The sequence below is a fragment of the Ixodes scapularis genome, unplaced genomic scaffold (genome assembly GCF_016920785.2).
Source record: "Ixodes scapularis isolate PalLabHiFi unplaced genomic scaffold, ASM1692078v2 PGA_scaffold1__304_contigs__length_218370807, whole genome shotgun sequence".
NCBI classification, from domain to species: domain Eukaryota; kingdom Metazoa; phylum Arthropoda; class Arachnida; order Ixodida; family Ixodidae; genus Ixodes; species Ixodes scapularis.
In genome coordinates this window covers 11,435,061-11,457,598 of record NW_024609846.1, presented here as the reverse complement: position 1 = coordinate 11,457,598, position 22,538 = coordinate 11,435,061, and the positions used below count along the sequence as shown (strand labels likewise).

The following is a 22,538-nucleotide window of genomic DNA, read 5'->3' as shown; positions in this document are numbered from 1 at the left end:
TGTGTTGCATGTTGCAGCCTAACCTCAAAAATACTAGTCTTTCGTTGAAAAGCACAAGCAAACAAATTTCAAAGCTAATTAAACGATCTTTCAATGTGCACCTGGTGGATGCATGTGGAGCCTATTTGGGAACTAATCTAGCAACGTTGGGGAACTTGCTACGTAGTCATGACGTAGCAAGTTCATGAGCGCCCGCAGAACTTTTTCCAGGGGGGTGCACACTTACACCCCCCGCCTCCCCCCCGGGGAGAATGTTGGCGATGTTCGCTATTTTCAGCACGTTTCCACATTACTCTCTACCGGCCATAGAGATCATATACTAAATCTAGAGGAAAAGGTCCGCCATTTTCCCATACATTCTGGCTGCCGCAAGCGGCGGACCATGCAGGCAGACCCTCTGGGTCCCAAACACAGTTACATCATCAGAGCAGTTTCGTGAACTTCAACAATCCACGAACTTACCGGTGGAAAGATACTCGCGTTCTTTTCGAAGGTTTCTTTTTGCATAGCGCGCAGATGTACGGCCTCGCGTTAACGCTAAACTAAACCATATACCCGGCTTCGCTGGTGGGGCGCGGCTGGGCGCGGTTGAGGAATACGAAACTGCGCAACCACCAGATTTCCGAGATTTCGACAGAAGGGAAGTTAATGCAGCGTAATGACTTTATTGCTTTTTATAAGCGTTAGAATAGCTCAGAATTTAGTTTACAACGTTAAATTATCACTGTTTATATTGCTGAGAGTTTTCACTCTCCGTGTTTACCATGGCAACGTTGCTTTCTTTCTCTCGTGTTCTGTCGCTCTCTTTTGCGATCGTTCACTCGGGACCCAAGATGTCGGCGCACGGGATTTGCCACTCCTCCTCACCCACCTTTACCCCCCTGCTACCGGCATTCACGGCTGCGCCCTGGATTGGGAGCTACAAACCACTGATCTCTATGACAATTGCTAAATCGCGCTTCCCGCTCCCGCGAGTGAAGCCACCGGACGGCCATTTGGCATGTCGAAAAATCGCGTTTTTGGAGCGTTGCAGAGGCTGGCGGCAGCGTGCTAAAGACACATTTTGTACTCGTTCGTCATCATTCGCCGAAGAACTTCTTTAAAACCCTCCGTAAGCCGTTGGACTTGCCGTTTAAAACACGTGGACATTTTTACGGAAGCGCAGTGCCGCAGAAAAAAGGCACAACGCGTCGAAAGCAAATTTCGCCGGTCTCACGGCGTAATCAAATCTTCCTTGGCACTTTTTTTTTAATGCGAAAGCATTAACTGTTTCAAGGAGTGAGCTGACGTCATCAGTTTGAAGCGCGAAAACGGCACCTAGTTTCCTTCGGTTCCATTGGCTGGCGCGCGTCAACGGGGCTCTCATTGGCCGCTGTGCTCGTCAGTTTCCACGACCGCTCACCCCGTGACGCTGCGTGTCCATCAGCGTGCCGTTAACACGCAGCGTCCAAGGTCACCGTGCCCAGGGGAGTACACGCGCTGACCGTCGACGAAAAGTACGCAGCAGACGACAAAGGGAGCGGACGAGCGGCTTGCATGCTTTCGCATTCACAACTCAAGAAATGCTTAGGTGTACCTCGATCTTTTTTTTGCCGTTTAAAGGGCAACTCCGCTTCATTTTTGGTTTTGAAAAAACAATGCAGTCCTCTTCAGTATCGCCTAGGAAGACTACACGTCAAATATTACGACGCAGTTCTGTCTAAATGTTTCTTAAACGGTCCGGCAAACTTTGCAACTCACCAAGTTGCCGAAATCGGCTGACTCGAGCGGGCGAATTCAGGCGCAACCAACAGCGCAGTCAAGGCTACGGCATGGGCGGAGCCAACATTGAGCTAAACGCCATCTACATGGCCCCCTTTTGCTTGTTTTTACTTCTCCGATCGAGCGTAGCGCGTGACGTCAGCAACGTTGCTTCTCGGCGCTCAGCGGTGTCCACGTGATTGACGTACGCGCCTGCGCAGCGCGCTTCTTGGGAGCAGACCAACCGCCCGCCGTGGTCCCGCCGTTACCGCCGTCTTCCGCGTCACAACCACCGTCGTCGTCTCACCGTTTGTGATTATTGCCTCTCGGAGTTTCGTCCACACTATGGACACCACGTGCGCAGAGTCCCAGACTTATGCCGCAGTTGTGCAGACGTCGTCGAATGCCGTAGACACCAAAACGTGGCGAAGAGTGCAGTGCAGACGACACTCGCGCCTGCCGCACGCCCGCCCGCCCCCATCCCGCCTGTCGTTGGGCCGAGGATCACGTGACCTATCGTACCACGTGATGGCCATGTACTTGGCGGCCCGAGGCCAATGTTGCCGGACGGAGCCGAAGTTTCGGTTTCGATTTCCGCTCGTGTTTAAAATTAGATTTAAAAATATATATCCCATTTTTCGCGAAGCAAAAGACGTAGTGTCTTCTACTAGGGCTTTTTAATTCGAAATCACTCATTATCCCGAAATCTTCGGAATTGAGCGGAGTTGCCCTTTAAATTTGCCGTTTTTTCAATGGCCTTTTTTCAATTTCCAAATACTAAATAGCACGTTGAGAACAGTAAATCCATGGCATTCAGAAAATGTTGTTGGTTTCGGAAGCTAAGAAACCGCCGGAGTACCCTTTAAGTGGTGTGGGTACAGCTCCCCCCCCCCCCCCCCCCCCCCCGGGCTCGAAATTCCAGGGGGGGGGGGGGGCACTGCCGCCCCCCTTGCACCCATTTGCGGGCGCCCGTGAGCAAGTTCCATCGGAGCAGCGCCGCTCTTTGGCATTTCAACATTTTCCTTCTAAGCTTTCCTCCCGCGCATTGTACCAAACAGTCCAAGAAGACGGAAAGGAGGGACTCCCCTCTTTCTCGGACCGTCGTTAGTGTACCCAGATGCAGCCATTCTCCCCCTAGAAGATTAGCCGGTCGCTCAAAACTCGGACAAAAGTTGCTTTCCCCATCCCGTTCAGCCCTAAGCTGACAGTGTTGTGGAAGCTACGCTCTCCTTGGGCCAGACACACGCTCGTCACCCCACGGGTACTACGAACGGCTCGGCGCGTGGACGCTATACACCTTTTCCGCGTAGTCGTCGCCATCTTGCGTGTTGCAGCGACACCCGCGCCGTCTGACGTCTGGCGTACGGTTGTTGTGCGCCCGTTTTGGTATGCGGAGAGCAGCGTTGTTCCTAGCTCCCGCGTTGTCTCCATTGACCCCGTGTATCGTATCTTCAATGTTTTCCCTTTAGTGAGTTCTTAATTTGTTTGTTATTGAAAGCGTGAATTACTCTTGTATTCTGGCGTGTTTATTCGCCCTCATGGCGCACGTTGTTGCGCCAACAGCACCGAGAGGTTCGTCGCCAGCGTTGCCGGTAATCGAAATCAAAGGCATGTTCACTTTTCCTGAGGACGTTTACCAGTGTTTACTCTTCGCGTGTTGTTGTTTGTGAAGAATGACTGCCTTCTGCGAATGACTAATGGAGGGTTTCTATGCGCGAGCGAGGGCGACCCTGGGCATAGAAGTATCATCGTTTAATCGTAGAAATACTCACAATGGGAGTTGGCGACGCGGGCCGAACGGTTTATTGTTATGGTGCACCGTCGAGGTACGATCGCTAGTACCGGGACATCTCTACTTCGTATGACGCCCAGATGCTTCGGAACTATTCAGGAGATGGGGGTGAAAAGGGGGGGGGGGGGGGGGGGGGAGAGGACGACGACGATTTTGCGCCCTCTTTTTGTATTGTTTCCATTAACGTACTTTAACGGGCGTCGCTACCGAGCAACACACAAAATTATAGTGCACATCCTCGTAGGAATGAACGGAATGAAAAGCAAAACATGAGTAGACAATAACAATCATTACACCCAGGGTCTTACATTTGCACCACAAGCTGCAAAATTCGTTAGGCCTGTTACTGCACTTGTAGATGTCCGTTTCTATACTGCCTTTTTGCTTTTTTTTTTTATCTGCTGATATTGCATAGCTTCCCTGCTGATATCAGCGGGGAAGCGATGCAAAATGTATACGTTACAGCCGCATTCGCTTTGCGACTTCTTGTGTTCGGTGCACAATTTGTCGCGCGCTATCTTCCGTTTTCGGAAATTGCTGCTGCAGCCAACGACTGCACAGTGGCAGCCCGATGACCAAATATGCGCGGACATGATACATCCACGTATTAACCCACGTTATTACAACTCACTTCGCTGTCAAGGGCTTCAAAACCCATTTAACGCGCACCACTTCAGCATCTTGCCAGCCGGCTAGGCCTGCTCCCGCATACCGGAAGTGTTATAACCGGAAGAACTATTCCCGCTGTGCGCCGAGTCGCCGAGTCGAGGCTACGCACGTTACGCGCTGTGTCGAGGTTAGACGGAAAAGGTGTATTGACACCACCACAACGCTGACAACGCCACCAACGGCGAAGCCTACAACCACGCCATCCTTGCTACGTCATGAATGCGGGGAATCTTTTCTTTCTGTTTTTGTTTGCGCCGGATATCCCATGACGCATCGCGCTCTCCGTTCGCATTTCGCTCATATGTAGGTCTAGCGGTGTTCCAGCACTAATCGTTCTTTTTTTTTGGTCGACAGTTATACGGGATTTTATTACATTTTTAATGGAAAAATACCGGCCTGACAGAGCCTCTCGGATACATCTTATAACTCCAGTTACCGAAAACGGGCAAAAATGGGCCCCATTATTAATTGATTTTTTTTTAGAAAAACACATAACTGAATGAAATAGCGGTTAGTGCTCGCGTTACATTTATGCGGAGAATAAACGTTCCGCGATGCGTAGTTGATTTTTGCGGTGAAAATATGTAAATATTTGGAGGTGTGCACCTGTATGAGCAAACGTTAAAAAAAAATTAAAAAAAGCTAGGAAATTTAAGACCTTTTTTTTTGCAAAATATCTTTTTTATTTGCTTCGCGTTTACTAGTAACAGCGCATGATTTTGTTTTATCATAAATATAAATAGAAAGTATAGTATTTTGTTTGTATGACTGCAATTGAAAGTTGAGAATTACATCAGTAGTGTGTTGACAGCGTTCTCACCCGAAACACCCGAAATTATTCGCAGTTAGAAGTAAAAGTTATTTTAATCCACAATAAAGCTTTTCGTTTGCCAACGCACAATTCAAAAGATTTAAGCTTTATTTCTGATTATATACAGGAAATACGATATTTTATTTACATTTCATGATAAATCACGATAATACCTTGGCAAATGAAGCAGCTATGTATAATGCATTTTAATTTGTACAAATAATACCGAAAGTATATTAAATAAAAAATAGCTTAATTTTAGCCTTCTGGTGATATCAAGGTAACTAAAATAGCTTCTGTAGTCCTCACGAAAGAACTTGCAAAAACTTTGACGATAATCACGAACGGGAGATTATGAGCTTGTTAGACATTTTATTCTAACATTTTACAATACAAGATTTTATTCTGGTTTTCTTTACCATAATGAAATCTATTTTCAAAGTGTCAGAGTATACGGTCCTAGTGCATTGCTTGAGAAGTGACAAAATAGCGAGAGGTCAAACTTGGGATCCCCGACTGGTGGGAGAAACGGTAGTTCTGGCCTTAGCCGCTTCAATACAAAGCAACATGGAAAAAAAAATTGCAATGTTTGCCGTTTGCGTTGTTTTTTATTTCAGAATAAACCCAAAAAAATACAATTTTTTTTCTAAAATTAATTTATTGACCCAAAATTGTGTTTGAATTGAGATGAAACCATCCAGATGCTTTTTTACAATTTGATACTAATATGGTATGCACGCGCAAAGGCGCTGCGAAGTAACGAGTATTGTTATCGGAGATACTGGAGCGATCTACTAAACCTACCTAACTTAGTTGGCACTTCAAGGAGTACAGCTGTCGGTAAGCACAGCTCTTCCTGCCAAACAGTGTTTTTAGACAAAACCCCGAGACTGGGAAAAAAAAAAAAAAACCAAAAAAGCGACGGACGACACAACAAACAAAGTTCTTGGATTTTTTGTTCCATTTTTTCCCCAGTTTTTTGGGTTTTGTCTTAAATAGTGTTTAGCTACCCCCAGCTAGTTTGAGCCCTAACGTTTTTGTTAATTGAGGCAGTATTCTGTAACACCCAGCCGCTTTTCAATTGTCATGGTATTGATTAGATAAGTAAATGGCCAAGCGTCACTGCCTTTTTAGCAGACATCTTTGTCAACCTGTGTCTTGAAAAAGAGGGCTTGCTAAACGTTAATGCCGAGGCGATTTCTTCTTTTTTTTTTTTCACGAAAAATTAACAAGTCGAGCCGCAGTATCTTTTGCTCATTTCGTGATGTACCTGCACTGCGGATAAGAAGCCCATAAAAGAGAATAAAAGCCACCTAGCTCGGTATCCTCCGATGCATGAGCTGGCTGGGCTAGCTCGTTCCGTGTGGTTTCAGATAAAGCTTCAAATAACTGGCAACCATAATACAAGCCCCAAGGCGGGTAAGTGTCATTACTCTGAAGCATAGGTTATTTCGCTGCACTAGCGCACACTAGCGCACACCAGCTCGGAGCACTTGGAGCGAAAGCTCGCGCTGCAGGAACCCAGGGATCCTTGGCCCTCCGCCTTGGCCCAATCCTCGCCCCTGCCCGTTTCGATCTGGAGGAGCACCGTACCGGCGTGCGGTCGTTTATCTCTATTGTGTGATGCCTGGCGGTGGTACTGCACTGGCTAAATTGCTCATCTACAGTGGGTAACAATGTCCCGCTGCAAAAAAGAACGAACGAGTAATTAATCACCTTTGCGAGTATGTTTGATTCAAATTTGTAAGGTAACCCACTTTTGATAAATTACCCAAGCACTGAGGAGCCTGCTGCGAGTGTACTTACACTTGGTAAATGTGCTGGAATTTTTAACAAAAGCTCAGGTTTAAAAAAAAAAAAAAGAAATGGAAACAAATGGTATTTTGTTTGTGCGTCGGTCGACGCCTTATTAGTTAGTTGTTTACTTCGAATGTTTCATATAAATAAAGGTGAGCGCGTCAAGCACGTGTGCTAAAGTTCCCAGCACTCTCTTTGTACCCGGGTAATTTGGCAGAAGGTCCATTGAACAGAAAAGCACGTGTCAACAGCAGCTCTAGAGAAGGAGCAATCACCCTGGCAACATAAGAGATCTGCGCGTCACGTACAGGAAGTTCAAGAAAAGCCAATTTTTGCCACTGTCACCGTCTGCCTAAGAGATAAACTAATCTTATTTGCTATTCCATCTATGTGTACTGGCCTCGAGCTTTCTAGCGGTCTACTTAGTGGTCTTGAGCAGAAGAAAGGCCCCCTTTGCGCCACTTTTCCACTGGAGAACATATTCTCATTGCTGTTGTTTCGTTTATATACGTTCTTAGTGGTTTTGTGTTGAAAAAAGGTCTTCTGACGTTCATCCCGAACCTTGTGTTCCTGCAGGGGCGGATCCAGGAGAGGGGGGGGGGGCGATGGGAGCGGCCGCCCCCCCCCCCCTCCCCCCCAAACAAAGTCGACGGGCAATTTGACATGGGTGGACCCCCCACCCTCGAAATAAAACCGACTCCCGGCTTGCCAGGAGGTAGAAGACTCGGTACTCAAGGACGGGGGTTCAAAATAAGGTAGGTCGCACCCTAGCAGGCACACTTGTACTCTGAACTCGGAGAAGCACTCCGTCGCTTCAACCGAGACTGAAGTCCGCGGCGGCGAGCATCTAGGGGCCGTCGGCGCAGTGTGGTTCTGCGGCGGCTAAAACAAAAGGCGCAACCGGAGTCCTGTTTATGCTACTTTAGATTTTCCGGACGTCCCCCCTCCCCCATATCCCCCTCCCCCCCTCCCCCATATCCCCATACCCCCCCCAAACAAAGTTCTGGATCCGCCTCTGTGTTCCTGTGGTTTCATCTATAAAGATGCTTAGTGTCCTCGAGCTGAAGCATAATCCCCTTGTGCCATTTGTGCCGTCTGTCGGGTGGAGAACATTGTATCACTGCCATTGTTCACTCTAAGAAATATGGGATGTATAGGGGAAAGGAATGTATACACCCCTTTCCCACATGTAAGACCCCGAAGCAACAATTCAACGTTCCGTCCACAGACGTCGAAACGACGATACCAAATTTCAAGAGCGTCTTGATAGTCGATCGATACAACTTATTAAAATATCTAATGTACGCATTAAAGGCTACAGTAAGACAACCAAGCTTGCTTGACCCTGCTGCAAAGTCTCAGTGTTTCTTTTTAGATGCGGAGCATCTCTTGCTCGGGCTATGTCCCGCAGCGTCGTAGTCCGCACTCACACTACGCATGCGCAACTCTCCTCGCTGCGCGTGCGTTCTCTCTCTCTCTCCAACAGCTGCGCGAAGTGCACGCAGCTACCCGCTGCGTCCCTCTCTCCAACAGCTGCGCGTGCGTTCTCTCTCTCTTCAACAGCTGTGCGAAGTGCACGCAGCTACCAGCTGCGTGCACTTCGCGTGCGTTCGCTTCTACTCACACCGCGCGCCCAGGCGCAACTCTCCTCCTCTAGTTTCTTCTCCTTCAAGTTTGAATATAAGCAGAGGTAGGCGCGCTGCGCGCGTTCAAAAAAAGAAAATGGCCAAACAAAAAAAAACAACAAAAAAACGGGAAGTGGCCGAGTGGGCTAACGCGTCTCAGCTCGGAGCGTGGAGCGAAAGCTTGCGCTGGGAACCTCCTGGGTTCGATCCCCGCCGCCCCCGCCCGTTTCGATCTGGATGAGTTTCGTACCGGCACGCGTTCGTGTGATGACTACTGCGTGATGCACGTTAAGAATCCCAGGTTAGCGGTTGTACTGTACTGGCTAAATTTCTCACCTACAGCTAAGAGACCGATTACCCGTTGAGGCGCACCTCCATCAAGGCTGTATAAACATAAAGAGCAAACCAATTTCTGCGCGCGTTCAGTTCACCGCTGTTGACTCCACTCCGTTCTTCCGATGAAGTGTGATGGAACGATGCTCCGCATCACCCCATGGTTCCCCTCGGGAAGATGGTGTAATTTTTTTGTAGTCTTTGATACGCACATTAGCTATTTAGTACGTTATATCCTACAACTATCAAGCCTATCGTAAAAGTTGGTATCGCCAGCTCGACGTCAGTGGACAGAACAACGAAATGTAGTTTTGGGGAGTTACATATGGCACGAGGACTATACCCCTATACACCCCTTATTTCTAAGAGTGTTTCGGCATGCTAAAGGGTCTTGAGCTATCTCTTTCCAAAATTTTAGAGGGTCTTGTTTTCATAAGGTTGTGCTGGAATAACGTCGATATGCTCGGTCTGCTTCCTATACATAGCTTGCAAGCGTCGCCATTGCTGGGCACTGGCGATAATTTCTACTTTCTTCGAACTACAACTTCTGCGGTGTGAAACTAACTCGGCGAACCGCACGGTCGTGGCGTATAAAATACCGACATGACCGTGAATGACGTCACATGTAGGCTATGTATAGACCCTTTCAGGCAACATTTCATGGGCGCCGCCATCTTGACGTCACGTGACCCTGCCGCCATAGCCGCCCTTCAGTTTCTCGCCGTTCCTCCGCGTTGTGTGCTGCACCGGCCACTACCGGAGCTTTGTTTTCGCGTTATTTTACGTTCCACGTTGAAACAGTGTGTTTTCTTTAGGTATTTTGGATATTTCAGGGTTTCATTTAATCATTTCATATCTATATTTCAAGATAGTTCTTGTATTTTCTTATTTATGAAATGGAATCGGACAGCGAATGGATCGACGGTACAAGATTATGAAACTTCAATGACCATGTAAGTTCATCCCCTTCTAACGTTTTTCTCGCTAATAAAGAGCAGTCAACACCATTGCGACATTAGCAAATTTCAACTGACGCAGTAAGGCTATCGCAGTCGTGCTTCTCGCTGCATGTGCGCGCTCGTTTCTGTAAAGCCGACCCGCATGCAAGCGATTTAGCGTGCGACGAGACGAGCGACGGCGACAACGACGAGAGTCAGCGACGAAGATTTCTCACTGTCGCCTGTTGGATCGTTCGGTTTTTTGGGTTTCTAGAAAACGTCGCTCACCGTCTTGGTCGCTTGCTCCTGTCGCTTCCATGCGGTTTGCCTCATCGCGCGACTGCCCGAGCGACAGCGACGCGGGTCACCGTCGCTTGTCTCGTCGCTCGCCGAATCGCTTGCATGCGATTTATATTTAATATCGAGGCTCCAATGGTTCAATGGTGTGTGCATCGAAATTAATTGAGTATAAACCGCATGTAAGCGATTTGGCGAGCGACCAGATAAGCGACGGCAACCCGCTTCGCTGTCGCTCAGTCAGTCGCGCCACGAGGCAAACCGCATGGAAGCGACGGAGCAAGCGACCAAGACAGTGAGCGACGTTTTCTAGAAATCCCAAAACCGAGCGATGTGACGGCGGAAGTGAGAAATCTCCGTCGCTCGTCTCGTCGCACGCTAAATCGCTTACATGCGGGTCGGCTTTAAGGAAACGAGCGCGCACATGAAGTGAGAAGCACGACTGTGATAGCCTTACTGCGTCAGTCGAAATTTACATATGCCGCAATAGTGTTGACTCTTCTTTATTGGCGACAAAAACGTAAGAATGGGATGAACTTACATGGTCATTGAAGTTTCATAATCTTGTATCGTCGACCCATTCGCTGTTCGATTCCATTCCATAAATAAGAAAATACAAGAGCTATGTCGAAATATAAATATCATATGACTACATGAAAGTCCTAAATATCGAAAAGACCTAAAGAAAATACAAGATTTCAACGCGCAACGTAAAAGAACACGAAAACAAAGCTCCGGTAGTGGCCTGTGCAGCACACAACGCGGAGGAACGGCGAGAAACTGAAGGTCGGCTATGGCGGCCCGGAAAGCGCGCGAAGGGCGCGCCGACTGGTGGCAGTTCGAGTAACTGACTCTCCGGCTGGTGTCATTTTCAGCCTTCGTGCGTATGGCGCGTGTTTTGCTCGCTTTCCAAAGCGACGACCGTGTGCGTACAGATCGCACGCTGGACTGTGAATTTGTAAACATTGGAATGGGGTATAGTACCCGGGTTGCAATTTTAAACAAATAGAAATATGACGTCGCTCGAGACAGCCCATGCACATAACGACGATCGCCATTTCCAGTTTTGGTGACCGTCTTGGTAGGCATGCATGTCTGCTTTGACCGATGAAGCCCAAAATGGAAGACCCGCCGATGAGCTACGGAAACGACTAGATGCATTCGGTTGCAAGGAGGCAGTGCTGGCACAGTGGGAGCGTATACGGGCCCATAGCGGCCACATGACTGGCATGGGGGGCCCAAAGAAGAGCGCATGCAGGGGCCATGAGCCCGTGGCTCGGGCTGCGCGCCCGTTCAACAATGGGCCGGCATGAGTGTCTGCAGCCGCCAGCAGGTTCTTCGAACACAACGTGGTGGGCTTTCGGATGGTCGGTGTCTGCGTGGCCTCTTGTCCCTCTCATCTGCGGTCGCAGCAAAAGTCTTGAACCATGAGCACTGCAGCCAGGGACCTACCCACGCGAAGCGTGTCGTCGGCCCAGTGCCTCATCCGTGAGGGCTACACTGTGGGCAGAACCATTGGCGAAGGCTCCTACTGCAAAGTCAGGTGGGTCTTGCCCGCCCGGAATATGGCGCCCGCTGCAGCCGCCGTAGACCTAGTCGCGAGCGCGCCAGAACCTGGATGGCTCTGTAAAGTGCATTTGCCATTTCTTCTGATTTATTTTTCGGGGAAAATAGAACCAATTTTATTTTTTGCTTCTCTCTCTAGACTTCTCCACTGAATATATTTACTTGAGGCCCCTTATTTTTATTTATCGACGGCATTTTACGGCGGATAAAGAAATCAGGTGCCGAAAATTGCCTTTGAATTGGTTCGCAACTGAAATGGCATAGCGGGCAGATGCCCGCTAAGCCTATTTATCACATGGTGTCCTTGACTGACTGCGACTGATGCTTAGTTATTTGAACAGTGCATGCAAAATCGACCTCTACAAAAGCAGGTCACACATTTTGTTGGATAATTTACCTTCAGCACTTCACAATTACTTAACGTGAATTTGTTTGTCGCAGCATACATAGCTTGCAAGTGTCGTCATTGCTGGATAGTGACGGTTATTTCTACTCACTGATTCCTTTGAACTACAATTTCTTGGGCGTGACGCTAACAGGGCGAACCGAACGCTCGCGGTACACAAAATACTGGCATGGCCGCGAATGACGTCCCATATGCGAGCTACGTATTGCGTTGACCATTAACCCCGATGCAATTGTACCGCGAAAGCGCGATGGTTGATAGACACGCAAAAATAATTTAGTTCGTAAAACACACTTCTATTTTGCATGTTTTAAAACATGTTTTAATTTTTTAAAAGCTTTTATGAAGGTTTTGTTTACTTTTCAAAGGCTAACATAAAACAAAAAAGTCTTCAAGCAGCGGTATCGACAATTCTCGAAAGGCAGCAGAACAAAAATAAATATCTGATAAAACCTAATAAAATCTGTAAGCTCTTTCAACCTCTACTTTGTTCCCTATCTTATTTATCAAACTTTTCTCGACTACAACGCTCAGGGGAAAGCCAGCGAGCAACCTTAAAAAAATTAAAACGAATTCCTTACACATTTAGCTTATTTAGGATGGCCGCCGTGAAGCCAGGGTTTTATGGATGTTATAGTCCGTTGCAACTCAAGAAGGTAGGGCGAGGGAAAGGAAGGCCGGGGAGAAGGAAGCAGACGAAGCGCTAACGAAAGGAGGAGGGTTCTCCCTCTCTTCACTAGCGTTCCGTCTGCTTCCTCTTCCCCGGCCTTCCTTTCCCTCGCCCTACCCTCTTGAGTTGCAACGGACTATGGTGCTCCACCACAACCAGTCAAATGCAAACTTTGCTAGGGACACCTATTGTCTTGTAGTTCGACTAATTTAAGAAGCATGTTCTTTCACTTCGAGTCTCGGCGCGTTAATATTTGAACAAGATCAACACAGAAACCAGCATGTCACTTCACTGACTACATACATTTGCAAGTGCGGCCTCTGGGCGCCGTCATCTTGCTGCTGGTGTGGGTAGATCGTCTGATAGTCAAGCATTGCTGAGGCCGTGGGTACGCCTCAGCAATGCTTGACTATCAGACGATCTACCGATACCAGCAGCAAGATGACGGCTCCCAGAGGCCGTACTTGCACACGTCTATGGTCACTGGCAACTTAAGAATCGCATGGCGTAACGAGCCACGAGCATCTTCTGTATGTCCCGCAGCCAATAATATTCTTGCATTTGCCGACAAGAACGCCAAAGAACAAATCACGAACATAATTAGCCCCGACGCCCTGTGTTTTTCAAGCCGTCAACGACTGTGACCGTCTCCCATAGTAAAGTGTGGTCATAGTAAAGCTGGAGCCTCAATCAGCTGAACCTGGGCGCAGGGAGATCTGCAAGGCGCAGGAACGGTACGCGGTCAAAATCATCGCCAAGAACCAGACGTCGTCGGACTTCGTGAACCGGTTCCTGCCCCGCGAGCTGGACATCCTGCCCCGGATCGAGCACCCGAACATCGTCAAGGTGTACCGTATCCTCCAAGTCCGGGAGAAGGTCTTCATTATCATGGAACTCGCAGAACACGGGGACCTTCTGGACCACATTCGAGTGAGCCCTGCCACTCTGCAGTCTGGAGCCCTATACGGACTTCAGACTATACGGCGTGTGCAACTTCATTTGCTCGGACTTTGTGATATTATCATGGCCAGTAATTTGCGTCAGGCACTCCTAGTTCACTTATCTGTCTCCACACGGCGTATTCACCTTTAACGCCGTGTGCGAATCCCCGCAAAGGCTGAGTGTCTGCCGAGTGTAAAAAAAACAGCAACTTCAAAGGTAAAAAAAAGATGAGATAATAGCCGCGTTTACATGAATGCGACCTGGCTGCGCCGGAGCCGTTCGGTCCCGGGGTCCGGTTTGTCTGGTCGTGGTCGGCGAGGTTTGGCGAGGCGAAGCGTGATGGCGTCCTCAGAGCGTTTGGAAACGATCTCGCTCGCCAGGGCGTCCGCGCATACGTCGCCTCTGGTACAGAGTGGCACGGGACCGGGCCCGGCCCGGCCCGGCCCGGAAACGCTTGGGTTTTGATGTTTCTTCCGGCTGGCTATGTGGAAAATAAGTCGTCTGCTTCTAGCGCAGGGGTAGCGGTGACGTCAGAACGACGCCGAGTTCTGATTGGCTTTGATTGGAAGGATAGTGGGTAGACCTTGATCCTAGATGCCTTCAGGTCTACCCACTACCTTTTTTGGATTAGCCAATAAGAGCTTGGCGTTCTGACGTCGTCGCAACCTCTGTGCAAGAAGCAGACGAACTTGCGCTCCGCATTGGGCATGAAACGTACGCTATTATCACTGACTGATGCCGTACAGGACGTATCTAAGGATGGATCGTCAGCTGATGTATTTGAGGCACATAACTTCTACGCGATGATTTCTATCCACTTTCCGCCTGGTGCAATGTTTTCACCAATAAAAAGAGCCGTTGAATTTAGAACGAAAAATAACCGTTTAATGAGGCAGATTGTGCCTACAAACATAAAGGGAAATGTGCCACGCATATTGTGTCGGCGACGGAAGGGTGACTGACCCGAAGCAGCGCGTTTTCGATACTTTCACACACGGGTCACTTTCAGGAATGTTCTGAACAAGAACACTGGATGACAGTCGAGGATGCGCTGGAATTTCTTAGGAGAGCACAGATTAATTAAAATAAGAATCCGGGCCGAATGGGATTTGAACCCCATTCCTCTACGTGACAGCCGTACGCGTTGCCAACTCCGTCAGGTACGGGGCAATATCGCCTATACGTCGTTTCGCCTTCCAAACGCAGCAGACGCTATATATGAGCTGATGGGACCAATCAGAGAGCGTCAAAAGTGCACCGTCATAGTGTTCGCCGCGTTTCTGTACGTATTATATCATTGCTAAACAAGTCGTAAACAGAAAAGGCCCAGTGACTTGCGCTTTTGAGGCTGCTTGATTAGTCCCATTGGCCCATAGCGTCGGCTACGTCTGGACTTGAGCTCGAACGAACTATAAAAAACTACACTCTTAAAAAAAAAAGCTAGTAGTATTTACTAGGTAAAAGCTAGTAACCGCTTGTCACATATATTTCTAGGTACGTAGTAACCGTAGATAGTAACGGTCAAGCTAGTAACGGTCACTAGATCAAGAAGCTAGTGTTTGTCACTAGCCCCAAAGTAGAACCATTGGAAGAACACGTGTATTTCACTACCTCTAACTATAGTCGGTGACAGGTCAAGAACGAAGTGGAAGCTCCTCCCACCCCTCTCCCCTTTGGCAGAGCGAACGCTGGAGACCGAGGCGACCTCCTCTCCAGCACTCGCTCCCTAAAGTAGAAAAAGGTGGGAGGAGCTTCACCTCCCGACAGAAGACCGGAAACGCAACGAGTCACGTGATTTCCGGTAAAAAAGGCGAGTGTAGTTGTATTACTTACCACCAGATGGCAAGCGCAACAAAAATTAAAACTGGAAATGAGTAATCCATTATCATTCCAACGCTTCTCTGAAAGACAAACAATTCCTTAGCCCCTCTTTCACTTGTCCCCGCATCGATCCCAGTCTTAAAGTTGGCATACCTCATTGTGAAACTTCAGCTTACTTACTGTAGTGGAGGGGTTCGAGCCGAGGCGGCCGAGGTGACGGCCAGAGCCGAGGGCCGCGGAGGAAAGAGTGACACAGCTGACGCTCCGAGTGCTCGGACGGAAAAGGCCCTGTTTATTCATGCACGCCCTTTTTACGTACACCCTAGAGGGCGCCGAGTAGCTCACTGCGCCTACACGCCCTCTACATCCCCCCTTTAGAGAAAACAAACAAGAGCCACACTTAGCTCCCAAGGAACGTAATGAATGACCTAAGCCATATGGTGCGCTACGAGTTCAGCCGCACCGGTGGCCTAACGCAGCGTCCAGACCTAGTGCGCACACCCGCCGCAGGCAGTCTTGAGGGAGCAGCAGGAGACCCCTCTGGCGATGCAACTGGTAGAGGACTAGCTGCCCTGGGAGTGGGACTGCTGCCCGCAGGCTCTGGGCGAAGTGGAGACCGTGGTGGACCTTGGGATTCCTGCGGCCCTGGACCAGAGCTGCTGAGGTCGCAACCACCCGTTGATGGAGACTGCTGCGGTACCAAATGTCTTCGGTTCCGGACGAGGGCACCTGCATCCGTCTGGACCACGTAGGAGCGTGGACGCTGTTCTGGGCTAAGGACTGTGCCAGCACAATTTGCGTCGCGTATCCACACTCTCTCCCCCTCCCCCAGGGGACGCAAAGCATGCGCAGCATGCCGGCGGTCGAAATCCTGACGCTGGCGACGTCGTTGGGCAGTGTCGCGCCTGTGGAAATCAGCCGCGACAGGCGATCCTGGAACCAACATGGCGGTTGGGACTGGGAGGCGGGTCCGGAGGCTACGCCCCATGAGCAGCTGAGCGGGGCTGTACCCAGTCACCCCCGGTGCGTTACGGTAGGACAAGAGGGCCAAGGGCCAGTCTGGAGACTTCTTGAAAAGTTCCTTGACAATCCGCACCATCCGCTCGACTTCACCGTTGGACTGGGGATACCTGGGACTGCTGGTGACGTGGGAGAAGCCGTAGTTCTGGGAGAAGGCACGGAACTCTGCTGAGGAAAACTGAGGTCCATTATCGCTGACAAGGGTCTCTGGGATACCATGTCTTGCGAAGACACTTTTGATAATGGAGATCACCGCCGTGGATGTCGTCGTGCGGAGGGACAGCACTTCTGGGTGCCTCGAGTAGTAATCAACGAGAAGAAGGTAGTCTGTACCTTCGTGATAAAAAATGTCCACACCGACTCTCTCCCAGGGGCGGCTAGGCGTCACAGTAGGGAGCAGTTGCTCTGCTCGCTGGACCCGCGTGGTGGCGCAGTTGGGACAGTTCTCCACCATTGCCTTTATCTGGCTGCCCATGGTCTGCCACCAGACAGCCTCTCTGGCGATGGCGCGGCAGCGGTTCACTCCCAGGTGTCCGTCGTGGTTGAGGGACAGGACGTGTTTCCGCAGAGAAGCCGGCACCAGTAGATGTACCCCGCAGAGGAGGAGGTCGTCGCCGACACTGAGTTCAGCGCGATGGCCCCAAAACTGAGCCATGCTGACAGGCAGACTTTCTTTCCGAGGCCACCCTTGCTCGCAGTACGCCCTCAGCTGAGCGCACTCCCAACCCGCAGCCTGGTGGGCACGGAAGTCGTCGAGGAGGACCGCAAACGTGGAAGGGATAGCGCGGAGCGCTTCTTGGACCTACAGCTCAACCTTGTCGATGGCTGGAGTCGTTGGCAACCGGTCGACCGGGTCCCGCGAGAGTGCATCTGCGGTAGCCAACTGTTTCCCAGGCACATACTTGACATCAAACTGGTACTAGAGGAGACGGATACAAAAGGCGCTGGATCTGGGGTGGCATGAGGTCAAGGTCCGCGGTTCCAAGAGGCTTGACCAACGGCTGATGGTCAGTCTCCAGGGTGAAACGAAGGCCCCGCAGAAACTTGTCGAAGCGGGTAATGGCCCAGGTGGCAGCCAGTGCCTCTTTTTCGATCTGGCTGTATCTTTGTTCCGTTTTTGTCAGTTCACGGGAAGCGTACGCAACTGGTCTGCGATCCCCTGATGGCTGGTCTTGAAGAAACACTGTACCCAGCCCGAAGGAACTGGCATCTGCAGAGACGGTCGTCGGGAGTGCAGGGTTGAACCTTGCGAGGCAGATGTCCGAGGACAGCATGGTCTTAAACTTCTCAAACGCTGAGGCTTGCGCTGGTCCCCACGTCCAGGCCGCAGTCTTGTTCAGGAGGCTTCGGATCGGTGCAGTCGTCTGAGAGAGATCCGGGAGGAAGCGACCGACATGGTTGAGCATACCCAGAAAGCGTTGGACACCATGAATGTCCCGAGGAGCTGGCATACACTGAATGGCCGCCACCTTGTCTGGATCAGGAGCAATGCCGTTGGCACCGACGACGACACCGAGGTACTTCACGCTTGACACGCCGAAACTGCACTTGGCGGCGTTGAGGGTGTCCCCCACTTGTTGGAGGTGACCGAGGACAGCTTGGAGGCGCTGGTCGTGCTCTTCTGTGGTGCGACCAAACACGAGGATGTCGTCCATGAGGTTAACAACGCCGGCCAACTCTTCCAGCAGGCGAGACATCTGACGCTGAAAATATTCCGGGGCCGACGTAATGCCGAATGGGAGGCGGCAATAGCAGTACCTGCCAAACGGAGTGATGAAGGTCGTATACTTCTGGGAGTCCCGGGCCAAACGTACTTGATGGAAGCCTGCAGTTGCGTCCAACTTCGAAAAAACGCAGGCATCGCCGGGAAGTCCGAGGGTTTGGTCGACGGTCGGGAGTACGTGGCGCTCACGCAGATCAACTTGTTTGAGCTTGGTCAAGTCGACGCAAAGGCGGTACCCCCCCCGCTGGCTTCGGTACGACGACAAGGCCGGCACACCAGTCCGTCGGTTCGTCGACGCGCCGGATCACGCCCTCCTGCTCCATCTTGTCGAGCTCCTTCTTGACCACGTCTCGTAGGGGTATCGGGATACGCCGGGCTGTGCTGAGGGAATACGGTACCGCGTCCGGCTTGATGCGGATCGTGTACTCGTCCGGGAACGTGTCCAGGCCGGCGAAAAGGGCTGGAGAGACTTTCCGAGGTGGTGTGTCCGGGAGAGCAGCGGTCCGGGCCGCTGTGACTGCGCCGACAAGCTTGACAACGCCAAGGGCGACGATAGCAGGATAGCCGAGAAGGGGCAGCTCCTGTCCATCAACGACGTAGAGGCCCTCGTTGACGTGTCTGCCTCGCCAAGACAGCTCCGCAGAGAAGGTGCCGAGAACCTTCATGGGTTGCTTCCCTGGTCCGAAAAGTTCCTCGCCACGTGGCTTGTCGAGGACAACTGGGCAGCCAGGAAACGAGCACGGAACCACCGAAACGTCGGCGCCAGAGTCCACCTTGAAGACGAGAGGGCGCCCGTTGACCTGGACCTCAACGTACCGCCCGTTCCGAGTTACCGCCGCTACGGAGTGGAGCTCCACGGAACCAAGGCGCTTCTTTGAGCGACACACTGACGAAAAGTGGCCTCGCTTCTTGCCATGGTTACAGACCGCTTTCACAGCTGGGCAGTCCGACCGTCGGTGATACTCGTGACCGCAAAAGAGGCACTGCGCACTTTGGCTGCTTTGGCTGCTTCTAGAAGCTTCTCGAACATTGCTGGTTCGAGAACTTTAGGGCCTGTCACGTGACGCAGAGTTGTCAGAGTTGCCAGAATCCCGTCTGAGGTCCCGTCCGTGTGCGCGCTGCACGGGTTTACGCGAAGTCGCCGCGTCCACGTGCGCTGTCGGTTCTGTGAGGGACAGGCGTTGCTTCTCTCGCTTGGAGTCTTCGTGCTGACGGGCTTGCACCAGTGCGTCGTCCAGGGAGAGGCTCGGTGTGCGGCACAGCTTGTCCGAGAGAAGAGAATCCGCCAAACCCACGACGAAACGGTCGCGAACAAGACGGTCTTCAACGGCTGGTGACGGATAGTTACAGTTGCGCACCATGTTCCGAAGGGACGTGAAGAAGCTGTCAACGGTCTCGCCTGGCTGTTGCGTCCGCTTGTGGAACCGGGAGCTCTCGTACACCTCGTTTATGGGGTGCACGAAGTAGCTGGTGAGCTGGCGGGTGACTTCTGCGTAGGACCTCTTCGTCGGACATCAGCGAATTGAAGACGATGCGTGCCCGTGGACCCATGCAGTATAGGAGGGTCCTGACTCGTGTCTCGTCCGGCGCCACGTGCATGCCAGTGGCGAAGGCGTAGTCTTCGAATTACTGCAACCACGGAAGCCACTCGCCGGCATCGTCGAAGGAGAACGGGGCCGGACTCCGGAGACTGGCGGCAGCAAGGGCAGGAACCGGAGCGTCCTTAGCAGCCATGTCGAACCGCGGGAACAGGGCACCCCACTCCTGACACCATATAGTGGGCGGGTTCGAGCCGAGGCGGCCGAGGTGACGGCCAGAGCCGAGGGCCGCGAAGGAAAGAGTGACACAGCTGACGCTCCGAGTGCTTGAACGGAAAAGGCCCTGTTTATTCATGCACACCCTTTTTACGTACACCCTAAAGGGCGCCCCGTAGCTCACTGCGCCAACACGCCCTCTAAACTTACACCCTTTCATCCCCAGAACGTCATCTGACCGGAAGCACCTTCGCGCATCATTAGTAACTATTCCATCAATTGTTTATTTAAAAAACACTGACTACTCACTTTTGCTAAGATTATGCCGGACTAACTTTTATAACCGAGTTGCCTTGTTTGAATTTTTAACTCAACCAATATTGTATGTCCGTACCCTCCGTAATGCCCCTGGGCCCTGAGGGTGTTGAAATAAATAAATAAATCCAGGTGGCGCCAAGTCACCATCCAACTAAAAGAAGGAACCGATTATATACAGGGCGCTTTACGAAAGGTGGACAAATTCGATATTGCGAAAACTATGCGTCGCAAAAAAAAAAAAAGAAAAAAAAAGGCTTGTGTCGTTTTGGTACTGGGCCAGGGGCCTATTTAGGAAAATTATTAAAGTCCGGGATCATTATATTGTTAATTATTTTTGCATAATTAACTTTTTAATATTGTGTTTAAGGGCATGGTTTTAATTAGAAAATTGCTCGGCATCGTCAAGAAACACTAAATCAACAAATTGCAGAACGGTAGAAGGCACGCGAAGCATTTCACGGCTTTCTGAAAAACCGCATAAACTCGACGGGTTTTTAAGTTTCCGTTTGCTATCGGAGCGCATCTCGGCCCCGGCGGCACCGCGCCCCGTGGAGAAATAGTGCAATCAACCTCTGCTGCGCTGTCATCGCGTGACGTAGCAGAAGCTGGTTGATCTATTTCTCCACGGGGCGCGGTGCCGCTGGAGCCGAGATGCGCTCCGATAGCAAACGGAAACTTAAAAACCCGTCGAATTTGTGCGGTTTTTCAGAAAGCCGTAAAATGCTTCGCGTGCCTTCTATCCTTCTGCAATTTGTTGATTAGTGTTTTTTGATGATGCTGATCGATTTTCTAATTAAAACCTCACCCTTAAACACAATATTTAAAAATTTAATTACGCAAAAATAATTAACAACCTAATTATCCCGGACTTTAATAATTTTACTAAATAGGCCCCGGCCAAAGACCGAAACGACACAAGTCTTTTTTTGTTGCGACGCGTAGTTTTCGCTATACCGGATTTGTCCACCTTTTTGTGAAACACCGCTTCCACATTTGCAACTAGATACACATCTTGCACACACACATCTTCGGCACACAATAGACCGATCTCACTAGCCAGTTTGACTATGCCACCGCTGCCGCAGTATGCACCGAGGGAACTTCAGTCTTTCTGCACGTGCGACAACCTCGCCGGGGCCCTCCGCGTGTAGAACACGAGAAAGCGCGAGTCCTCTCGTGCACTGCCGTCTGCCTCCTGTGAGCTAAAGTTACGGCGGCGTCACGCAAACGTTTAAGTCGAACCCAACGAGCTTGAGTAAACTTAGAGCGGTAAACCAGCGGTCAAAAATGGCACCCCCCCCGGTTGCCGCCATCTTGCCTGTTTGCCACATTAGTGATCACGTGACGTTAAGATGGCTGCGCCCAAAGGTGGGGCAGATCAGATTGGCCAGATCGCGGTCAGCAGATGGGCACTCTGGGGCTGCGTTCGAATCTTACTCGAATGGCGCCGAGTTATTCCGGCGGATCAAGTCACGTGACGAGACAGATGCAGCAACGCTGGACTCGGGTAGGTTTTCGAACGCAACGGGTACAAGAACTTCACCCAAGAGTGAGATAAAAGCTGCGTTCGATTTACTTGCACCTCCTGCGCCGGTGCAGAAAAGTGTAGGGCAGTCTATTTCTGGTATATGTATTGAGATACGACCGGAAGTACACCGCCCCACACTTTTCTGCACCGGTGCAGGAGCTGCAAGTAAATCGAACGCAGCTTCTATCTCACTCCTGGGGCCCTAAACTCGTCAAATACAAAGTTGAAGGCAAAGTTGACGGAGCGCGCCGATTGGACAATCACGACAATGACTTCGCGTTTTTCTCGTCGACATCCAATCGGCCCGCTCCGCGAACTTTCGGCTACAACTTTGTATCTGACGAGTTTAGGGCTCCTGGGTGAAGTTCTCGCACCCGTTGCGTTCGAAAACCTACCCGCGTCCAGCGTTGCTGCATCTGTCTCGTCACGTGACTTGATCCGTCGGATTAACTCGGCGCCATTCGAGTAAGATTCCAACGCAGCCCCAGAGTGCCCATCTGCTGACCGCGATCTGGCCAATCTGATCTGCCCCACCTTTGGGCGCAGCCATCTTAACGTCACGTGATCACTAATGTGGCAAACAGGCAAGATGGCGGCAACCGGGGGGGGGGGGGGGTGCCATTTCCGCTGCAGGCAGTGGGTTCCGGTTTACCGCTCTAAGGTAAGACTCAAGCTCGTTGGTCGAACCACGGTGAGTCGAACGCTTAGTGAGATCGGTATATGGATGCAATGCGTTCAACACAGATCACATACAAATACGACGAACACACGTGACACGCTTACTCTAA

The 22,538-nt window shown here is 50.7% G+C and overlaps 1 protein-coding gene across 1 annotated transcript in view; it reads left to right on the top strand.

Moving 5' to 3' along the window:
* The first annotated feature begins 11,310 nt into the window (after positions 1–11,310).
* LOC8053666 (testis-specific serine/threonine-protein kinase 1-like) overlaps positions 11,311–22,538 on the top strand; it is a 35,045-nt gene continuing 23,817 nt past the window's right edge. Inside the window, exons 1-2 of the mRNA XM_029966096.2 lie at positions 11,311–11,545; positions 13,355–13,574. Coding sequence (XP_029821956.2) covers positions 11,430–11,545; positions 13,355–13,574 — 336 coding nt within the window. The 5' untranslated portion in view covers positions 11,311–11,429. The remainder of the gene's footprint in view (positions 11,546–13,354; positions 13,575–22,538) is intronic.